The 20,617-nt window shown below is 36.5% G+C and overlaps 2 protein-coding genes across 2 annotated transcripts; one reads left to right on the top strand and one right to left on the bottom strand.

Moving 5' to 3' along the window:
- The first annotated feature begins 1,430 nt into the window (after positions 1 to 1,430).
- Positions 1,431 to 14,084, top strand: LOC107814304 (ATP-dependent DNA helicase At3g02060, chloroplastic). The gene is made up of 14 exons (XM_016639685.2): positions 1,431 to 2,318; positions 4,258 to 4,483; positions 4,797 to 5,042; positions 5,840 to 5,974; positions 7,324 to 7,448; positions 7,684 to 7,823; positions 7,960 to 8,030; positions 8,195 to 8,356; positions 9,494 to 9,580; positions 9,779 to 9,952; positions 12,109 to 12,153; positions 12,805 to 13,161; positions 13,308 to 13,738; positions 13,867 to 14,084. Exons 1-13 carry the CDS (start codon positions 1,681 to 1,683, stop codon positions 13,407 to 13,409), a joined length of 2,508 nt encoding a protein of 835 aa, XP_016495171.1. The 5' UTR covers positions 1,431 to 1,680; the 3' UTR covers positions 13,410 to 13,738; positions 13,867 to 14,084.
- Positions 14,085 to 15,967: 1,883 nt separating this feature from the next.
- Positions 15,968 to 19,932, bottom strand: LOC107814303 (DNA cross-link repair protein SNM1). The gene is made up of 9 exons (XM_016639684.2): positions 19,361 to 19,932; positions 18,519 to 18,699; positions 18,135 to 18,374; positions 17,908 to 18,052; positions 17,121 to 17,255; positions 16,981 to 17,047; positions 16,803 to 16,880; positions 16,598 to 16,650; positions 15,968 to 16,448 (listed from the first exon to the last, which is right to left on the bottom strand). Exons 1-9 carry the CDS (start codon positions 19,755 to 19,757, stop codon positions 16,350 to 16,352), a joined length of 1,395 nt encoding a protein of 464 aa, XP_016495170.2. The 5' UTR covers positions 19,758 to 19,932; the 3' UTR covers positions 15,968 to 16,349.
- Positions 19,933 to 20,617: the final 685 nt, after the last annotated feature.

Below are 20,617 nucleotides of genomic sequence, written 5' to 3' on the forward strand. Positions count from 1 at the left end.
AGTGAAAAGTCGTTGGGAGCGGCCTTTCAAAGTAATTAATAGCATGTTTGGCCAAGCCGGAGAAATCAACTTATTTTGAGAAGTGCTTTTGAAAAAAATGTTTTTGAAAAAAGTACTTTTGGAGAGAATCAGTTTGTGTTTGACTAATCAGTCTGAAAAACACTTTTGAGAAATAATTTGTGTTTGGCCAAGCTTTTTAGAAAGTGCTTTTAAGTGTCAAATTACGAATAAGGACATGAATAGATTTACTTAATAATTAATATTATAAGTAAATAAATAATATCAAAATTTTGTTATTACATGCAATAATTAAAAAAAATTATTTTATTTAGGTAAAATATGAAAATAAAATTAAAAAGTACTTAATTCTTTTAATATAAGTTAAATATATTAAAATTCCTTCAACAAATATAAAAGCATTCACCCCTAAAGTCACTATATATTAGAAAGTTTCCTAAAAATAAGAAGAAATATTTATAAATTAATATCCTAAGTATTAGGTTTAAGGGTTATTTTGGTATATACTATATTTTGTTAAGGGTATTTTAGGTAAGAAGAAAAGCCAAAACTGCTTCTGCTTCTGCTTTTGGAAAGAAGTTACTTTTTTCTGCTTATCTGAAACTGCTTCTGCTTCTTCCCAAAAGCACGTTTTTTTTTTCCAAATAAGCTTGGTCAAACACCTCAAATTAGGAAAAAAGTACTTTTGGGGAAAAAAACACTTTTTTTGTCTTGAGAAGCTTGGCCAAACAGGCTATAAGCCTGGTTGGAGCCAAAAGTGTTTTTTTTTCCTCAAAAAAGTATTTTTTTTCCTCAATTTGAGATAATTGTCCACTTTTTGGGGGAGAAAAATTATTTTTGGATAGAAGCAAATATAATTTTTTGAGAAGCAGAAAAGGTAACTTCTCTCCGGAAGTAGAATCATTTTTGAATATCTTCTTACCAAAAATACTCTTAGCAAAATCTCATATATAAATAACCTTACTTAGCTTAAACTATTAAGTAATATATATTATATATTATATAATGACTTTTCGGATGAACTTTCATTGTTAAATGATTTTTTGATTTATTTAAATCATCTCGAAAGAATAAAGTACTTCACAATTTTATTTTCATATTTTACTTAAATAAAATATAATAACTTAATTATTATCTGTAGTAATAAATATTTGAGATGATTTATCTAGTTATAAAATATTAACTATTAAATAAATCTCTTAGTATCATCATTCATAATTTGATACTTAAATTGCTCAAAAGTACTTTTAAATTTATTAGGCAAATATAAATTGTTTCTTTACAAAAATATTTATTAAGCTGATTTTTCATTTTTACGGCCAAACATGCTACTCCATTAGTCTTCTCGTATTTGCCCATGTCTCCCGGTGGGATATTTTTTGAAAAAGCGGCTTGGGCGTCACAAAATACTACTCCTATTTATTTTTTTCTTTTTAAAAAATCTTTTATCTTTTTAAACACTCTAATGTTTTGAGGGAACAGATAATGTGGAAAACCCGCCTTCCTCAGCATACGTTACAGCTCCATTGATACGCCTATGGTGGGTAGTTAACTTTTAGGGGTTGGATTTGGTGGGGAGTTGGGGATTTGAAAATTTTAAGCTAGAAAATTCTTCTCGCTCGTCACTCGGAGCTTTTACAAGTATAGCAGTTTTATCCATCCATGGCCACTGCAGCAAAGGCATCCCTCCTCTTCTCTCCCTCGCCGGCGCCTGAGGGCTTTCTCACAACTCGTCTCTGCAAACTCTTCCCCACTCAAAAGCCTTCTTTTCCCACTCCCGCTTCCTCCTCCTTCTCTTCTATTACCTTATCTAAGGTCCTCAGTGCCGATGCTGTATATACCAAATTGCCTCCCCGACTACGGACTGCGAGGCAGGAGCAGGAGCGCGACGCCATTTCTCTCCTAAATGAGCGAATTCGGCGGGAGCACGCCAAGAGAGATCAATCCCACCCTCTTAGACCGGCCATGGATTCGGAGGAAGCTGATAAGTACATTCAGCTGGTGAAGGAGCAGCAGCAAAGGGGCCTCCAGAAGCTCAAAGGCGACAGAGCAAGACAAGCTGGTGCAGGTGCAGACGATGCAGCTCAAGCTACTTTTAGTTACAAGGTGGACCCTTACACTCTCCGTTCCGGCGATTACGTGGTGCACAGGAAGGTCGGAATTGGACGATTTGTCGGCATCAAATTTGACGTTCCCAAGGATTCCAAGGAGCCTATTGAATACGTCTTTATTGAGTATGCTGACGGCATGGCTAAATTACCCGTTAAGCAGGCTTCTCGTTTGCTCTATCGTTACAATCTGTACGTACAACTTACCTTTTTACTTACCACGTAGAAGTTATACATTTATATGTACTAGTAATTCTTTATTCCTTGAAGAACTACTTTGTCAGTTGGCTACATTGTCCAAGTTCCCAAGCTTATTGAGCTACAACTCATTACACTGCTATTCATTTCCCCCCTTTTTATGGTAACTAAAGTCATGCAATAACTTCTTTCATTCATTTGGAGAAGATTTTTGCATACTCACTGTCATGGGCGGCTTTCCAGCCATGCCCCATGACCCCTGGATAGACATCTCGTAAAGCAGAATCTCATTAAGAATCTCAGGAAGACATTAAGACATCAGTTGCTTAGGCTTACGTCGCCCTTCCAAGGAATCTCAGGAAGGCGCCGCGTAACAATTACTTAGGTCAGTGCAGTTACTGTCCGCCAACTGAGGTCCCCTCCGTATGCTAGACTAGATTGTCAGTGTCGTACGGGAAAACCAATGTCAAGAGCAATTGAGAGAACAGAAATGAAAATTGAGATTGAAAGAAAGCTTGATTGTATTAATGAAAGCTATTACAGAAAAGCAACACGGTGTCGAGGGGGAGAGATACCAGTACAGAGAATTGTTTGCTTTCTAGAAAGTTTGATTGCTTGATCCCCCCTAATAATGCTTAAAAAAATAAACCAAAGCTACAAGACTAGACTTGACTAAGCTAGAGAAACATAATATAAGTACATGAAATAAAACTACTCTATATTTACAATGAAAAGAACTTAGTTTTCTACAAGGCAGAAACAGGTCCGTTGTTAGTAGCATTGTCTTTGGCATCACGGTCTGCGCGCGGCACTGTTGGCATCTGCCTGCGGCTGTGCGTTGGCGAGGGATATCGGTAGGGCGACAGAGGCACATGCGCGCTTGTCACTTGGCGCGGCCAAGACCACGGGGCCGTCCGTGGCGTTGGGAGGCTTGCTAGGACGCCACGGGGCGCGCTCAAGGGGTCATGGGGCATGGATGGAAAGACGCCCATGACATCACAAATGCATATATTGCTCCAAGCTCCAATACATCTCGAAGGGGCCTTCTCCTTTTGGGTTCCAAGTAGAGGGCATACCTCCAACAAAGAATCATGTTCTGTCTAACGGAGTACAGTAGTTTTCTCGAGTGGAGACTTAGATTTGCAGCTCTCAATCCAAGCAGTATCTTGAATAATATTTTTCCCAGTCACGAGGACAGCTGCTCACTAGATCGCTTAACATGTCTTTTCAACTCAAGGTAGCTTCATTTTCTTTACAAGCTTATCTGCCTTCCAACCCTTGTTAATCCAGCATACTTCTTAGTGCCTAGAAAGTAGGCATCTATCACAGTTTAACATCTACAAGACCTACTGGAACATGTTCCTTGTGCATGAATGGTGGAGAATTACAGTATTTAAGAATATCGTCATTTTTACTGCATAAAACGAATGATGAGTTTTTAGCAAGACCGGCCCCTCTTACCAGCTATATCATCATGGAAAGATAGCCAAGTAATAAAGGCCTATTTGCTGGTTTCAGCCGATAGCATATATCAAGACGCCGTAGGAGCTTTATATTTTGAACTGTTCTAGCTACTCTTTATATTGCTCTGGTCCTTTTGATTTGAAGGCCTCTCTTTCAATTACCAAAGGCTGAAAAGAAAAGGAAATGGATCTGCTCTATCTATGATTATCCTTAGCGAAATCACTGCATATCACATTTCCGGAGGCGAGATCAGGGTCTGATTCTCGTTTTGGAAAAAATAGTAATTATTAAGACGGAGATACATGCTTTTGCCTTTTATAATCCTTCATCATCATCCTTGGAATGACTCTCTGAGTTATGAATAACCGTGGGACCAAGGGAAACCTGGAAATGTTCTTTATTATCAATTTCGTGTGTCAGAGAGATAGTCTAACTCTGCAATTTGATTGGTGCATTTTTAACTTTTCAGCCCTAATGAAACCAAAAAGCCACGGACTTTGAGCAAGTTAAGTGATACTAGTGCATGGGAGAGGAGAAGGATGAAGGGAAAAGTTGCAGTTCAGAAAATGGTTGTAGATTTAATGGAGCTATATCTACACAGGCTAAAACAAAAAAGGCCTCCATACCCAAAGACCCCAGCCATGGCTGAATTTTCATCTCAGTTCCCTTTTGAGCCCACACCGGATCAGAAACAGGTTTAATTGTCTCTTCTGTATCTTTTAAATTCTGACGTCAACCTGCAACGTGTTTTCTGCGAAATATCAGCTGTTGTAGGTTCTTGCCATGTGTATACTTTAGCTGCAATTATTGTTTTTCATCCAGCTGGTTCAGCAAGACATATATGAAGAAATTTTAACAACAAAGTAAATAATAACAGTGTTATCTCTTGCCACATTCTGGTCAAAATAACTTATTGCTACTCTTGGTCTGAAAAGTTTAATCATTTTTACTGGTTTACCTGTAATGGGAACCTTTCTTTGTTTCTTACAGTTTGGGTTCCAATGACAGGCTTTCTTAGATGTGGAAAGGGACTTGACAGAGAGGGAAAATCCGATGGATAGATTAATTTGTGGAGATGTTGGTTTTGGTAAAACTGAAGTTGCACTTCGTGCCATCTTCTGTGTTGTCTCTACAGGGAAGCAAGCTATGGTTCTAGCACCAACTATAGTTTTAGCTAAACAACATTTTGATGTTATCTCAGAGAGATTCTCAAGATATCCTAACATCAGAGTTGGACTTCTTAGCAGGTTTCAGGTGCATAACTCAATCCTTAGCTATACATGGTTGATTCCTAATATGCACTTTCTACTTGAACATCCTTCATCGTTTGAATAGTTGTTGGTTTGGTAAAAGAATGGTGCTTGCCTTCAGAGCTTCAATGTTTAAATTGCTCTTCATATAGTTTTTGACAAAATCTATCTTCTTGCATCTCATGATTTCTTAAGATTAGCTTTGACAAAATCTATCTTCTTGCATCTCATGATTTCTTAAGATTAGCTTTCTTGATCAATAGGTCCACGGCATGAAAAAATTATCTTAAGCTCATTAGAGTGCCTTAAAATAAGGGATTCCGTTAATAAACTGCATGCAAGTCAAACTGACGTAGACACATTAAAAATTATGTCTGTTGAGGATTTTATACAGTTTGAGGTCGTGTAAGCTGTTTCACAAATCGTGCTTAGTTGATTGTTATTTATTTTAAAATTTTTACATTGTTGAAATGGTTTAATATTATTTTATATCTGTATACTGCATTTAATTGTTGTCTGCCTGTTTGATTTCATTGAGAAGAAACAAAAAGAATGACTTTTTGAATGCGCAAGGGAAGTGTACGAAACTAGAAGTGATGTCTTTTTCCTCTTTCTTTTCTGGTGTTTTCCTTCCAAAATCTGAGTGGTAATGGTTTCTCAATGTGAACTCTTTACATATATTATTTTTGTTTTAGTTCTTTGGCGTTGACACTGTTGTTTACTTCGTCCAAGTAAACACCATAACCTGTATTCTAAGTCCTAATTTTAGCTTACTTTGCAACCTACTATTGCTCTATCAAGACCAAGTCAGAGAAAGAGGAGTACTTGAGTATGATTAAAGACGGACGCGTGGATATTATTGTTGGGACGCATTCACTACTTGGCGATCGGGTTGAATATAATAATTTGGGTCTACTTGTGGTTGATGAGGAACAGGTATGCCCACATATCTAACTGCGATTGTTTTTTGGATCATTTGTTTGTCATTTGCATCTAAAGGCAGTAATATTTCGGATTTAGTCATGGATGAAATAGGTTGGTGACTTGTGCAAGTAAGGCCTTTTAACGAGGGAAAAGTATGCCTAATCTCCCTTTTTTTAATTTTTAGTTTCCCTTTTAATTTTTAGTCTCCCTTTATAATGAGGCCAACTATGACTACATTTTCTTATTGTCCTATGATGATAAAAAGCTCGAAAAGAAACTTTATCCAGAACCCAAAAAAAAAAAAAAAACTTGGATAGAAACACCAAGGCTCAACATTCTTGCATTCTGCACGTTTTCTAAAATTGCTTCTTTTGATTGTTTCTTATTAGTAAAGAGTGATGTACATTCATATGGCCAACCCAGCTAGCTTGGCATTGAGTCATAGTTATTGTTGTCATGAGTGATGTACATTGGAGAGAAGCATCAAGGAGGTGGAAATGTTACATGTTCAAAAAGGAATATGAACAAACTAGGAGTGGGCGAGGATCTGCAGAAGGTTGTACAAAAGAGTAAAAACTAATTGGCATTGGAAGTTGACAAACTGCAGAATTCTTCACACCCACTCACACTCTCTCCAATACCATAGATAAATTTGTTCGAGGCAAAGGCAGGGGCGGAGGGATAGCATTAGCTGCGGGTTCGGACGAACCCAATTGCTTTTGCTTAAACCTTGTATTTGTATTAGAAAATTCATAAAATATGTATAAATATTTAATTGCAAATCCAGTAACTAAGACAAACTATGGCTATGAATAGTAAGGTGAGGCCTTTTATTTGCCTCAATAGGAATAGTAAGGTAAGGTTTAGCCCGGTATGTGTTGCCTTGGTCCCATGTCTTTGGAAAAATATCCACACGGCTATGAGATTATATGCCCTCGTGAGACTTTGCCGGCAGCTACACCATGAATCCTCTACATGAGGCTGCCATCTTAAGGCAATGTGAGGCGCAGAGGAGTGATTATATAGCCAAGGCATATGGGTAACAAAACCGGTGCTATTGTCCCCCTTATTTGTACTTTTCCTAATTGTTGCATTTTTATTTTCATTTATTAATAAAAAACTAGCCCTAGGCGCTTGCCTAGCGGATTGCCAAAAAAAAAAAAAAAAAAAAAAAGACAAACTATGGGTTCAGTGATAAATTCAAAACCCATAAACTTCAAATCTTAGCTCTGTCTCTGGGCAAAGGTGTATTAGCTTGTTAGATTGGGCAAGCTTAGAATGCTATTTCTTTCTTTTGATAGGATCCCTATGACCGATTCTTCATATTTGATCTCCATCTGAATTGCTCTTCGTCTTTTCAGAGGTTTGGTGTAAAACAGAAGGAGAAGATTGCTTCATTTAAAACCTCAGTGGATGTTCTTACACTTTCAGCAACGCCTATTCCGAGAACTCTCTATTTAGCATTAACTGGATTTCGTGACGCTAGGTAATACCACCGGGTTTGTTTCAATTTATCAAAGCACTGACTGGCTGTTGATGAAGTATCCACTATACTGTTGGGCACCTCCAGCAGCTGAAATTGGGTATCATTCATTTAGCAGTGTCAATGTTGGCTAGAGTTGACCAATTGTGAAGTTACATTCAACTCTACATTTTGCCTGCTCAATTTTTTGACTGTTTTGCTTTATGGCTTCCCCCATTTTCTTTTCCCACTCAAACAGTTTGATCTCAACACCACCTCCCGAGAGAGTTCCGATAAGAACACATCTTTCAGCTTACAGCAAGAACAAAGTAATAACAGCTATCAAGCATGAATTGGACCGTGGTGGCCGAGTTTTTTATGTCTTGCCCCGCATTAAGGGTAATGCATTCTGTGCCTTTTATGCACATTAATTGTGAGTAGCATTATGTAATTTGGTGGCCATGCTGTAGAGGAGTTTGCTGAAGTTCATCCATTGTACTCTTTGTAGTTACATGGGTTTGTCTATTATTCGCAGGTCTTGAAGATGTTATGGAATTTTTAGAACAAGCATTCCCACATGTTGAAATAGCTATTGCTCATGGAAAGGTGATTGTGGGATTAATTGAGTTTGCTTTAAGTTCTGGAATTGATAGAATATTCATGTTTATTCAGTCTTTTGACGTTAAAGATATGAACTCATACTTACATAGCATCTACACTGCATTGTCCAGTTCTAGTGGTCTGACATGCCATTTCATCTTTTTTGGCAGCAATACTCAAAACAGCTTGAGGAAACTATGGAAAGATTTGCACGGGGAGACATTAGAATTCTTATATGTACAAACATAGTAGAAAGTGGCCTTGATATTCAAAATGCAAACACAATCATCATTCAAGATGTTCAGCAATTTGGACTTGCACAATTGTATCAGGTTTTTACATTCTCTTGCCTAAACAAATAGAAAACTTTTTGTTGTCATATTGTCTTCCAGTCCTATTGGTAGTTCCTTCATGCATTGTATAAGTGACATTGAAACCAGGAGGCAGATCATTTGTTTTTATCTGCTTAGTTTTCTTAGGAATAAGTGATGAAAACATAGTTTACTTTGATACAAACTTTTGTTCAATTTTAGATGAAGTAGACATTCTTTGACAGCATGTGTTGTTAGCGCAGCTCTGAATTAATACAGAGTCTCCCTGTTTCCTTAATGTACATGATTAATTATACAAGATGATTAATGCTGCTAAAAGAGAAAATTTACCTTTTGGGATAAATCATACAAGATGATTAATGGTGCTAAAAGAGAAAATTTACTTTCTGGGATAACTTAGGTAGCTTGGGGTTTAGTCAGTTCAAACTTTGGTCCTCCAGGTGGACAGCGAGTATTTGTCACATTCAAAAACTCCTTGTAGTCTTGAGATTACATCGAAGTTCAATAGCATACATAGTGCTATTTTCCTTGTAGTGGCATTTGAGCCAAGCTCATTTTTATGAGACAAGGGATTGTCGCAGAGAGAGAACAAATGTGGTTGAATCAGTCTTTTGTGGTATTGTAAAGTCTTCTATTGTTTCTTTCAAGAGGAATCTCTGGGGTTTGGTTCTCTTATTGACCATGGGGAACCACCTGGCCTGCTATTGCAGCTGAGGTGAAGCCAATTGATTTCTTCAACTCAAATAATGTAGTGATTTCAAACTCCAATGAAGAAGCATCTTTTTTCTCTTTGCCGGTTTCCCTTTCATTGTATTTACTACTAAAGTTGATTGGTCAAAGATTTTCAGCCCTTAATTTCAAAATTTGGCCCCTTCCACTGCTAGCTAACTGATTAACTTGTCTCTCTTAATAGCTTCTGTTGATACTGTAGTTTTTGCAATTCAGATGTCCTTGAGCGGAATTTATGAGACTCATATATTTTTACCATGTGCTAATCAGGGCATGATGACGTGCTGCTGACAATTCCATATCTTAACTTTGCAGATTCTTAGCGATTGTGGTTATTGATCCTTGGAATGCTAGGTGCTGTGACTTTGATATTCCTTCTAATTCCTACTCCCTCTTTGATTACTGTAGTTGCGTGGAAGGGTCGGACGGGCAGATAAGGAAGCTCATGCACACTTATTTTATCCTGACAAATCACTTCTTTCTGACCATGCACTAGTATGTTCTCTTTCCTCTATATTCTTCTATTAACAAGATATGTAGGAGATGATTCTTATATTCTGTCATCTTGCCTTTATTTTGGTAATGTTGCGGTATTTTCCAACAGAACAAGGTTTCTAATTTTATCTTATCAAGGACGAATTCTAAGATTTTTCTTTATTATGGCTGTAACATGGCATTCATTTGACTATTTAGGAGAGGCTTGCTGCTCTTGAAGAGTGCTGTGAACTTGGCCAGGGTTTTCAGCTTGCAGAAAGAGACATGGCTATTAGAGGATTTGGTAATATTTTTGGCGAGCAACAGACAGGCGATGTCGGCAATGTGGGCATTGATCTCTTCTTTGAGATGCTATTTGAAAGCTTATCAAAGGTCTGTTTCCGTCATCCTTTTACTCCATTATTTCTAGTTACAAAGATAAAATTGACTGGTTTGTGCCTAAGCTAGCATTGCTTTCTGCATGCTATCCTCCTCCCTTATTTTGAGATTACTAGTTTCTCGGCACGTGCGTTGCACGTGTATGTCGAGTCATGTATTAAAATAAAAGGTTTTAATGAATAATTATACATGAAGACTATAAATTATAAGTTTCATACAAACATGTGATTTCTTTTACTTATTTTGATTTTATGAGGTACAAACATGTAAAGTTGGTCATGTAACAAACATATTATAATTAAAAATTGTTTGACTCTATGCTTTATTTATCGTTATCGTAAAGTATTATTTGTGGACAAATTTGAAAAGATATCCTTGATTTTTAAGGGGATAAAGTTGAATTTTCTTGGGATAAACACGAAAGTTCATTCTAAACAAACACCAATATCTGAAAGTTTGTTCCAAGCAGACAACAAACTTTGCAAACAAACGATTAACTTTAGGCACAGAGTAACTCTATTACCGAGTAAAACCTCCTCATATACATGATGTTGACTAAATGAGCAAAGTTTATGTAAAAGAAACAATGCCAAAAATGTCACGACAAAAAGATCCATCGCCCATGTACTCATAGTAAACAAAATATATTACCTTATTGTAACCTTTTCAATATTGTTTGTCTTTTCAAAAATTAAATAGTCTCTTTTACTTATGAATAATTGACAGACCCTAGGTTAATTGAATCAAATTGCTATTATGAATTAAAATATATCAGTCAGCTAAAATTAAATCCAATTAAGTGTTTAAATCATTTAAGCACATGTAGAATAGAAATACAAATCTTAAGTTTCAGTATGAATCACTTGATTTGCGTAGGTTATTCTTTACCGTAAGCAACATTGATCCTCAAGTGTTTTTAAATATCTCTAACTCTATCTATACAAAACTACAACTTTTAACTCCAAAAGGATCTGTAGCTAGATTATTGAAAGATGTTATCCAAGGCATTATTTAAGATAGTACCTGCAATTTCTTTTCTATTCTTCATCCATCTAAAGAACTTCATCCTAAATATCATATGCCGCAGGGTGGCGGCCGCCATCAAATCATTTCCCCCTTTTTTTTGTCTTCAAAAGTGAGATGTGTATTGGATCTATATATACCGAAAGGTTGAAAGAATTTTACTAATTATACTAAGTGGCAACACTTAGTGTTTGTGCAGCCTCTTAAGAAATATTGTGGGTGCCACGAATCTCGATTTCAGGGGAAATATCTTTGCCTTTCATAATTTTGAATCAAGGAAGCAATTACATGGCTTATACACATGTTTTCAAGTTTCGCACTCTATGCTCTAAATATAATTAGAACCTAAATTGTTTATCTCGTCAGTTTCTACTTTATTTAGAATTGTCAAGTACAAGGGAAAACAAAGAAAGTGAAATAGAAAACAAAAAGGATTCAAAGGAGTAGCACAATCCTTTATTGAATCAGACCACGATACACATAAATTGAAGAATCACATTGGATCATAACCATCCATCCTAATATTTATATATATTGAATTTCATAAATCACAAAGAATAAATATTAAAGAATGAATAGAGTAAAGAAAGGAGAACCCGATTTTGTTGTCACTTTATTGTTTAGTCACTTTGGAATTGACTTTGCCTTCCATGAATATTACTTTATTTCCTCAAAATAAACTATGAGAAAGAAGGACGATCCTTTGGATAAATATAGTAGCATTGGCAAGAATCATTGCATCCAAAGTTTGCATCCTTTGATCCAAAATGTTGAAACGGCATGAAAATATTTGCACGACAGTTTTGAGAATATGCTTCCTAACCGTGTAAACTTATTGGCTTCACATAAGGTGTCTCTTTGAAGCGTTGGGTCCATATTGGCTTTATTATTATTATTATTATTATTATTATTATTATTATTATTATTATTATTATTATTATTATTATTATTGTTTTTGCGTCCTTTTACTTATTATATTAGGTTAATAAGAGGGGTATTAAAGTATTTAACTTTTCACTTTTGGGGTTCTTGCTTTTAATATAGATGATACATCTATGGATCAGCAATGTACCTCTCAAAATGAAAGAAAATTGTAATGAGATCTGTTATCTTTATTTGTATTCCAGGTTGATGAGCATCGTGTAATATCAGTTCCTTACCATGCAATGAAGGTATTTAATGCTCTCATATTTTCCATAAGTTGATATGTTTTTCAAGTATAAAATCCATTATACGTCTGCGGTTGTGTCTCCACTCCCCAATACCTAATGCTTGCTGCTCTTTTGAGGAACTGTCATTAATCATTAAGAACCAGAGAAATTCAAATCTTAAAAAATGAATAATTTTACAATAACAAACCCAGTGTAATCCCACAAGTGAGGTCTGGGGAAGGTTGTGTGTATGCAAATAAGTGTAATCCCACAAGTGGGGTCTGGGGAGGGTAGTGTGTATGTACCTGGTAAAGGTGGAGATATTGTTTCTGATAGACTCGGATAACTACTATAATTAGTACTCCCCCATTTTAATTTGTGTGAACTTATTTGACCGGCCACCGAGAGGGAGTAACTGTTAAGCCGGGTTTGTTAGCTAAAATGTTGAGTATGATCACGTTGATTTCCTAGGCACGTGGAAACAGCTTCATATAGGAACTTTAGACTAGTGGTTCTACAAATAGCTTGTACGAATTTGTGCCTCCTGTTTAAAGTTAATCTGCTTTTGTAACATCGAATTGTGAAAGATATAGCCTATATTTTAACTGCTACTTTCATTGGCAATTGCAAATAATGTGTATAACCTTTTAAAATTCTCACTTCCTGTCTCAGCTTGATATCAATATAAACCCTCATCTTCCTTCCGAGTACATAAATCATTTGGAGAACCCCATGCAAATCATTAATGGCGCTGAAACAGCAGCTGAAAAGGACATTTTCAGCTTGATGCAATTTACAGAAAATCTGAGGCGTCAGTATGGCAAAGAACCTTACTCTATGGAAATCCTATTGAAGAAGCTTTATGTCAGAAGAATGGCAGCAGATTTAGGAATTACCAGCATATATTCTTCAGGAAAGATGGTTGGCATGAAAACAAACATGTCAAAAAAGGTTTTCAAATTGATAACTGATTCAGCAACTTCAGATGTTCATCAGAATTCTCTGATTTTTGAAGATGGCCAAATAAAGGTATGGTTTTGCTGAGTTTTACTACCTTGCTATGCCTATAATAATCCCCTAAGGTTCCATTTTCTTCATTTGAAAGAATTGGAATTTAATTAATGCGAAAGGCAAGTTTTCCATATCTAAGTGGCTTTGTGTAATGATGTGTTCAGGCTGAACTGCTCTTGGAGCTACCTAAAGAACAGTTGCTGAATTGGATCTTCCAATGCCTAGCGGAATTATACTCTTCATTACCGACCTTAATAAAATATTAGTCCTTTCAGTGAACTGTGATTCTTTACTTCATCAAGTAGGCAGCCCCATGTCCATCGCTATTATAGGGTCCTGGGCATTTGGTTTTATTAAGAACATTAGAAGCTTCTCTCTCCGGGGCAGTTGGTTTAATTATGAACATTAGAAGCTTGTCTCTCATAAGCGGCTGTCTCCCCATGTACATACAGTATGAAAAAAAAAGAGATAGACCTGTATCGGCTATTAAAGCATATATATGAAAATCCAACTGGCACTTTCTCCATTCCTCTTGGGCAATCAATCCATATCAGAAGTAAAAGCCACGGGGAGTGCATTGTCTTCCTGATACAAGGTACTTAACTTTCGAATTCAATGAGGTTTATCTCTGGTCCGTTCTTTTTATCTTTTCAGTTTCTATTTTTGCCTTTTTACTTTTTGTCTCCTAATTGTCTGAGATCTGGTTTGTTTTTTACTGTGCAGGACTAGCACCTTTGTTTAAATAAAGGATATAGGATATATTAATGGACTATCAAAATGATTTTCTGTTTCTTGTGAAAGATTTGTTTATGTGGCAATTAGGATCCTCATTCACCCAACTTGAATAGGGAAAGAAGACGGGATCATAATTTGTCTTTCATGTTTTTCCGGATCCATGACTCCTTTCTCTTTATGTTAGAAGATGTCACCTCTTCATGACATTTTCTCTGAATTATGGCGCTTCATGGAATTTGTGTTGCATATTTTTTTCATATCATTTTGGCAAAATGTGATTCAAATCTAATTTATGTGTAATTCTTCTTATTAGCTAAAATTACAAAAAGGATCAAGAGATTAAAAAGCGAACGATCCAATTGAGACCAAATTATTTTTTCTTACGGACAGTACAAAGAAATTTCTTGTCAATTACTGACATTAAATTTCTTGTCAATTACTGACATTGATTCTAGCGGTCTAGCCTACGAAATTCCAATCGAAATGAATCCTAAATTACTGTCTATTGTTTATATTATACCATGTAGCCACCTTTAAAACAACTTATTGTAATATAACCAGCTTTAATATAGTAGTTGAAAAGTAGCCAGTTGTCCAGTTAAATAAGCTTAAAGGACTTTTTCGCCCTTTGCTCATCATCGTACCTGAAACCTATTTGCGAAAGAGTGAAACTCAAGTGGAAAATCGATCTCATAGCGGGTACAAACACACTTTTTACAACATTAGGTTCAGAATCCAAAATGGATATGAGAAATTGAGAATGCGATCAAATAAGAACAACGTTCCTTAAGCTTTCGCTCTTTTCTCACCAAGTGAGAATGGACCTCCTTTTTCTGTCCAACATGTTTTACTTCAACATGGTCATTTGGTTGGAAAGAAGTTATCTCAAGATTAATTATTCCGGGATTAGATATTCCACCTTTCATGGGATAAAAAAACACTATAATTCCGGGATAATTAATTCCGCGATTAATTATGCCGCAATTTTCTCCCAACCAAACATGAGATAAATTCTTCTTAAATTTAATCCCGAGATTAGTTATTCCTTATTCCTCCATGTACTGTTTGATCAATCTCCTTCACGAACTGATAAAGATTCAAATTGCATTTACATCAGATCTTATGCTAATTTAGTTTAGTCCTTCAAGTGCTCTGATTTGGGTGTTCACTTATTCTCAGAAACTTGGGATGATAATTGTGTTATATCGTAGTTGTAATCACGTAATTAAAGAGGCAATAAATCATAGTATCAAATTGAACAAACTTGTCCTCATATTCAGTCCTCCATTAAAAGATTATCAACTATGAATTTATTTTTAGTCAAACCGACAATTTGAAAAGCATGAGGCACTAGTCACGCGCGTTGAGCTGTACACGTCTTTTTTTCTTTCTTTTTCTTCTCAAGATATTAACTACAGTTCTATCAATTTAGCAGATTACCTCAATGAGGAAAAATATAAAATTATACGTTCTCACTATCACTGGAATTCAAGTGGAGCTCTATTAGTGCACCCCACGACTTGTTTCTAACTTTGATTCTTGCCGTCAACGTAGTCATTATTTCCGTTGGGTGGGTGGGGTGGGGGGTTGTAAGGAACATGTTGGGTGGGTGGGTTTTGCCCGGGGGGGGGGGGGGTTGTAAGGAACATGTCTCCACAACATGTCCCCCTTCTCCTCCAGCCAATGCCCTATTGTTCTAAAACTAAATGAAGAGAGCCACATAATATCATATGTTAATCTTGGACACTTATCTTTCTTTGTTTCTGGTGGAAGTGCATTTCCTCTCTCTCACCCTCTTTGTATTCCGTTGGCAACAAGGGGAAAAAAATAGTGAAGGGAAAAAAAAAAAAAAGTACTCTTCCATTTTATCAGATAGTTATAGTCCTAACTGAAGGATGACAAGCCGATGTTGAGGTGGCATCCATCTTTCTATGATTTCGGAAGGTAACAACATATGTCATCTCAAGTTTTAGCACCGTTATCCAAATTAGATGCAGCGAGCCTTTTCTTGTTTGGTGGTGAAAGTAATTTATAATCGAGCAGATTTCCAACCTCAAAACAACAACAACAACAACAACAACAACAAACCTATACCAACTGCATTTTAATAACTAAGTCCTGAAATGATGCACAAATTAGACGAGCCATGAAATACAACATCAAGAATAAATACGTGTTCGCACAGCAGCAACACCAAATCTCGTGGTTCCAAGACGAACCAAGGAAATCCACCACTGCTGAAAAAATTAATACCATATTGCCATTTCAAGATGTTGATAGAGGAATTTTAAAACACTCAACAATACCATATAATATAAGAGGAGCAGCGGACAGTGTGTCCATTCACAGTGCGCCACTATTGTCTATTTCCAACCTCAGAACAACACCTTTGTTGCCCAGCCGGTAACACCATTCCCATTTCAATAACCTAGCTAATTCACTTCCTAATCGCCTGAAGAACAGCTCCTCTTTCAGGCTTTCAGCCACTGCTGAAAGTACGATTGCATCTTCTCACGATATACAGCATTTCCAACATTGACAGTAGGAATTATCTTTTCTGGCCTCAGAAACTGCAAAACCAAATAGTTCCATTATTGGGATATAGCATAATTTTGTAAAATATAAAAAAAAACATCCACTTGGGAATTTTACCAGTTGGCAAAGATGACATTAACAAAATATTCAAGTAGCCAAAAGAAATATGGAAAAACAACTCAACCTGAACAAATTCCTGCAGCTCTGTGAAACTAGAATGCTCACTATATGGAACTCCTGCAGGAAATTAATGCAGTAGAGGAGTTGAATCAATACCTCAGCCAAACAGGTCCCACAAAAAGCAGTTGTAACATACACTAAATGACACAAATTATAGATTAGAAAAATTGTGGGATCTAAACCTCCAAAGAAGCACCAGGTTATCTCACCATAAATAGTGATGTTGCCTTTAGAAGTGGGTTTTATTAAGTTTAGATTCTCCCCAATGGTCTCTGAGTAAGTCCAACCTGAAAAAAAGACAACGGTAACGATCCTCTGCATGAAAAAAGGGACAGAAATCCAATTAAAAAGACGGGTCACAAGCTATAAGTAACAAATATGAGTTACCTGTTGGTCGGAATGCCAACATTCTAGTGTACTGTCCGTCTTGTGATGCCAAATAACGCTCCAGCATCTTGAGAAACGTCAACAGGAGAAGTTATAAAGGGAAAACACATCAATCAACTAAAGGATGTACTAATGCAAACCTCAAATTTCAAGGATGATATAGGCAATATGTGTAAAGGTGTATCTTTCCTGTTTGTTGACAGATTTTCAGAAATTCCTGCCCAGCCAAAAGACTGAAGAATGCGCCTCCTGGAAGCATTTGCATATATTTTTACCTATGAAGTATTTATAAGAAAATCCAGTCAGCTAATATTTCGTACAGAAGTTCACTTTGTTAAGAAAATAGGCAGCATAAAGTTTAGCTTTGAAGAGGACACTTGAAGCAAACTTGTAGCAAATCGTTACCTTGTCCCAGAAAGACAATGAAATTTCAATAGTTTGGTGCCATATGACATGCTATTCATCCATAAAGAGAAGGATTTTAGAAACCTAGTTACACGAGTAAAGCAGTTTCATAGAAAGAATAAGTATACAACAACAACAACCCAGTATAATCTTATTTAGTGGGGTCTGGGGAGGTAGTGTGTACGCAGACCTTACCCCTACCCTCTCTTAAGGAGACTCGAACTCACAACCTCTTGGTTGAAAGTGGAGTGGAGATAAGGCAACAAGTAGCAAACAATAGTAACAACAATACATTAAGGTAACGTGCACGAATGACACAACATGTAATAGCAAAGAATCATGAAGAGCAAAGCAGTTTCATCTTCTGTTAAATGGTCAATGATGTATTTTATAGCAATAACTGACAATTGTTCATTGCCTTTGATGCCTTTATAGGGCTGCTAGATATTCATCAAGTGATAATATGGATTAATATCGTAAAATCGACCAAAAAAAGCATGAAATAGTCAGCAGCTAAGATACCCCGAGTGCCTTGGAAATTGCAAAATACACATGTTCTTTTCCGATGCTGTATGCACCAACAACCACGATGGTTTTTGGATAATTATTCAAATATGTTCTCGTGACGCCCACAACAAATTTCAAAACTTCTTCTTTGGAAGGAAACCTGAAATATCTCAAAAAAATTTAATATCCACCACAACTGTGAACAATATATATCCACGACAGAATACAAAGAGATTTAACACCTGTACTTTGGATTGCAATATGTTGTGTCAAGGTATAGTATATTAATACGTTGGCTTGCAAGAAGTGGATATGATTGCATCAGCTTCGAAGCCCTAAAGTCTCCAGTGTGCAAGTAACATTGTCCATTTGGGAGACGGAAGTGAATGAGAGCAGCACCAGGACAGTGATTAGCATCAAGCATAGTAACTTTGATTCCTTTAAGGTCGTATTCAGTACCTAGTTCCAGAGGACAGATGAAACTGCAAAAGAATCAACGGGACTTAATATCCTGTACGCTTGTTTGAGGTGGGAGGGAGTAAAAGAACCCAAAAGAGAAGAAAAGAATATGAAACTTTTATTGTTTTTCGAGTAATACACCTGACAGGGCAAAAAAGAGTCCTTACGATGGACTAACATTAAGACAGATTCTAACTAGGCGAGCAGTCAGGTTGGTACAGTAGATAGGGCCATGTGACCATACTTTCGTCAAGCCAATATAATGATCGGCATGGAAGTGACTAAGGAAATAGGCAGAGCAGCCTTTGACTGGACCATAGCGAAATGCGTCAACAGTGAAGGGCGTTCCTGCATGAATAAAGGACTTAAATGCTGAACAACAGGACATTGTGGAGTAGTTGCACTCAATATACATGAGAAAACCATGAAAACCAATTCCCAATTAAGTGTGTGTTAAGAAACATTGACTGCCCTAGAGCTGAGCAATACAGGATAAGTTAAGATGCCAGACGGCTAAAAATATGATGCCACAGTAGAAAGCTCAATAGTATTGTATACTTAGCCAGTGACTGTGCAAGGGCTATCAGGCAAGACAAAGCTTGGACATTCAGATCTTACATTGTTCAAGGATAAGTGATAATCAAAATCCTTCCTGGGACTGAAACACATAAAAAATTTCACCTTTTAAGCATCCCCCCCCCCCCCCTTTTTTAATGTTATCTAACTAGAGATTTCAGAATGAGTCATTATTAAGAAGTTGACGTTCAAAACGAAATTCCCACAAAGCTTATAGGTCCTGTGTTTACTGATCAATCTGCAATGGATGTGTAAAAGATTAGTAGCCTGAAAGAATGCATCTTTTGCTCAATACGGGGGCACGCTTAATCTAAGAGTGATTTAAAGAAAAGGAAAAGAAAATATCAGCAGAATTTAAGGAGGGTCCAAGAAGAATTAAGGATGAGACAGGAATACAATGGAAAATGGAGGAGGGCTAGGGTTGTGAACAGACCCGGAATCCTCTTATAGAAGGGGCAAACGCGTTGGCTTTTGCAGGAAGCAAGAGAAGTAGTGGTCTTTTGGACGCTCTTGCTCTTTCCAGGATTCTCAAAGCCCCACAGCTGGAATAGATTCGTCTGCTTGACGTTCTTGCTCTTGCCATGGTCAGCAGGATTCTTAAGGCCCCACGACTGGAATAGATTCGTCTGCGTCAGTCTTCTCTTCTTAACACTGGAGGAGCATATCTGCTCTGAATATTCCAAATGGTGCGTTGTTTCATCGTCCTCAAGGTTATCGGGTTGAAAACAGTTCTCGCCGTCGTCGTCGGAATACGAATGGAAATCATCAAAGGTACAATCACTTATTACCGTCTCTTTCATCAGCTTTCGCCCCTCCTTGCACTTCTCCATTTCCGGACACCGGCGGACATCCTAACTCTTAGGCCCCCCCATTCTCATTTCACATTCTTCCCGGCGGGAAACTATCTTTTACTCGCAAAAAACAAAACATATGTATTATAGAAGTAATAAAGGGAGCTTTCTTTTTCTCTTCCAACAATAAAGAGAGGTCGAACGTGGACCTTTGTACTCCTTAGGTATTCCTTTGTTGGACATGAGTAATCGTTCGGTTTGGATCGGTTTTTCCCTAAAAAAGAAATTAAATCAACTAAGTCGGTTTTTTAAATATTAGAATCAAACTAAATCAATTAAGTCGATTTTTTCTCGATTCGGTTTATGTCAGTCTTTCGATTTTTCTTGTCGGTTTTTTCTTAAACATAAGACGTATACTATCAAACACACATTTCGGCGACCACATTTTCAATGTAGCACTATCAAATCAATTGCTCTTTGAGAAATCTATTATTTACCAAGATATATTGATGATAATTGAATTCAAATAGTGATGAATAATTTAAGTAATCAATTGAAAATATATTATTTTTAACATGAAATAGATTCTTACACTTAACAAAAGAAAACTACCAATTAAACTATAATGTAAAGGTAAAGAACTGTACTAAAAGTGCAAATGATTAATATTTACTATAAAAATTTTAAAATTTTGTATAAAAGTATACATATATATAAGTGTAATAATAAATTTAAAATAGCTACTCCTATATTCGGTTTGGTTCGGTTTTTTTTAATTAAAACCAAAATCAAACCAAATTTGATCGGTTTTTAAATTTCAAAACCAATACCAAACCAAACCAAAAAGTATCGAATTTTTTGGTCGGTTTGGTTTGGTTTTCGGTTTAGTTCGGGTTTTC

Source organism: Nicotiana tabacum, chromosome 3 (genome assembly GCF_000715075.1).
Source record: "Nicotiana tabacum cultivar K326 chromosome 3, ASM71507v2, whole genome shotgun sequence".
In the NCBI taxonomy this organism is placed as follows: Eukaryota; Viridiplantae; Streptophyta; class Magnoliopsida; order Solanales; family Solanaceae; genus Nicotiana; species Nicotiana tabacum.

Coding starts and splice junctions, on each gene's coding strand:
- LOC107814304 (XM_016639685.2), top strand. CDS start 1,681: ATGGCCACTGCAGCAAAGGCATCCCTCCTCTTCTCTCCCTCGCCGGCG. Junction 5,975..7,323: donor TTGTGGTTGATGAGGAACAG/GTATGCCCACAT, acceptor TCGTCTTTTCAG/AGGTTTGGTGTAAAACAGAA. Junction 9,581..9,778: donor TTCTTTCTGACCATGCACTA/GTATGTTCTCTT, acceptor TTGACTATTTAG/GAGAGGCTTGCTGCTCTTGA.
- LOC107814303 (XM_016639684.2), bottom strand. CDS start 19,757: ATGGAGAAGTGCAAGGAGGGGCGAAAGCTGATGAAAGAGACGGTAATA. Junction 18,700..19,360: donor CTTCTATAAGAGGATTCCGG/GTCTGTTCACAA, acceptor TTATTCATGCAG/GAACGCCCTTCACTGTTGAC. Junction 17,256..17,907: donor CAATTTCCAAGGCACTCGGG/GTATCTTAGCTG, acceptor AATACTTCATAG/GTAAAAATATATGCAAATGC.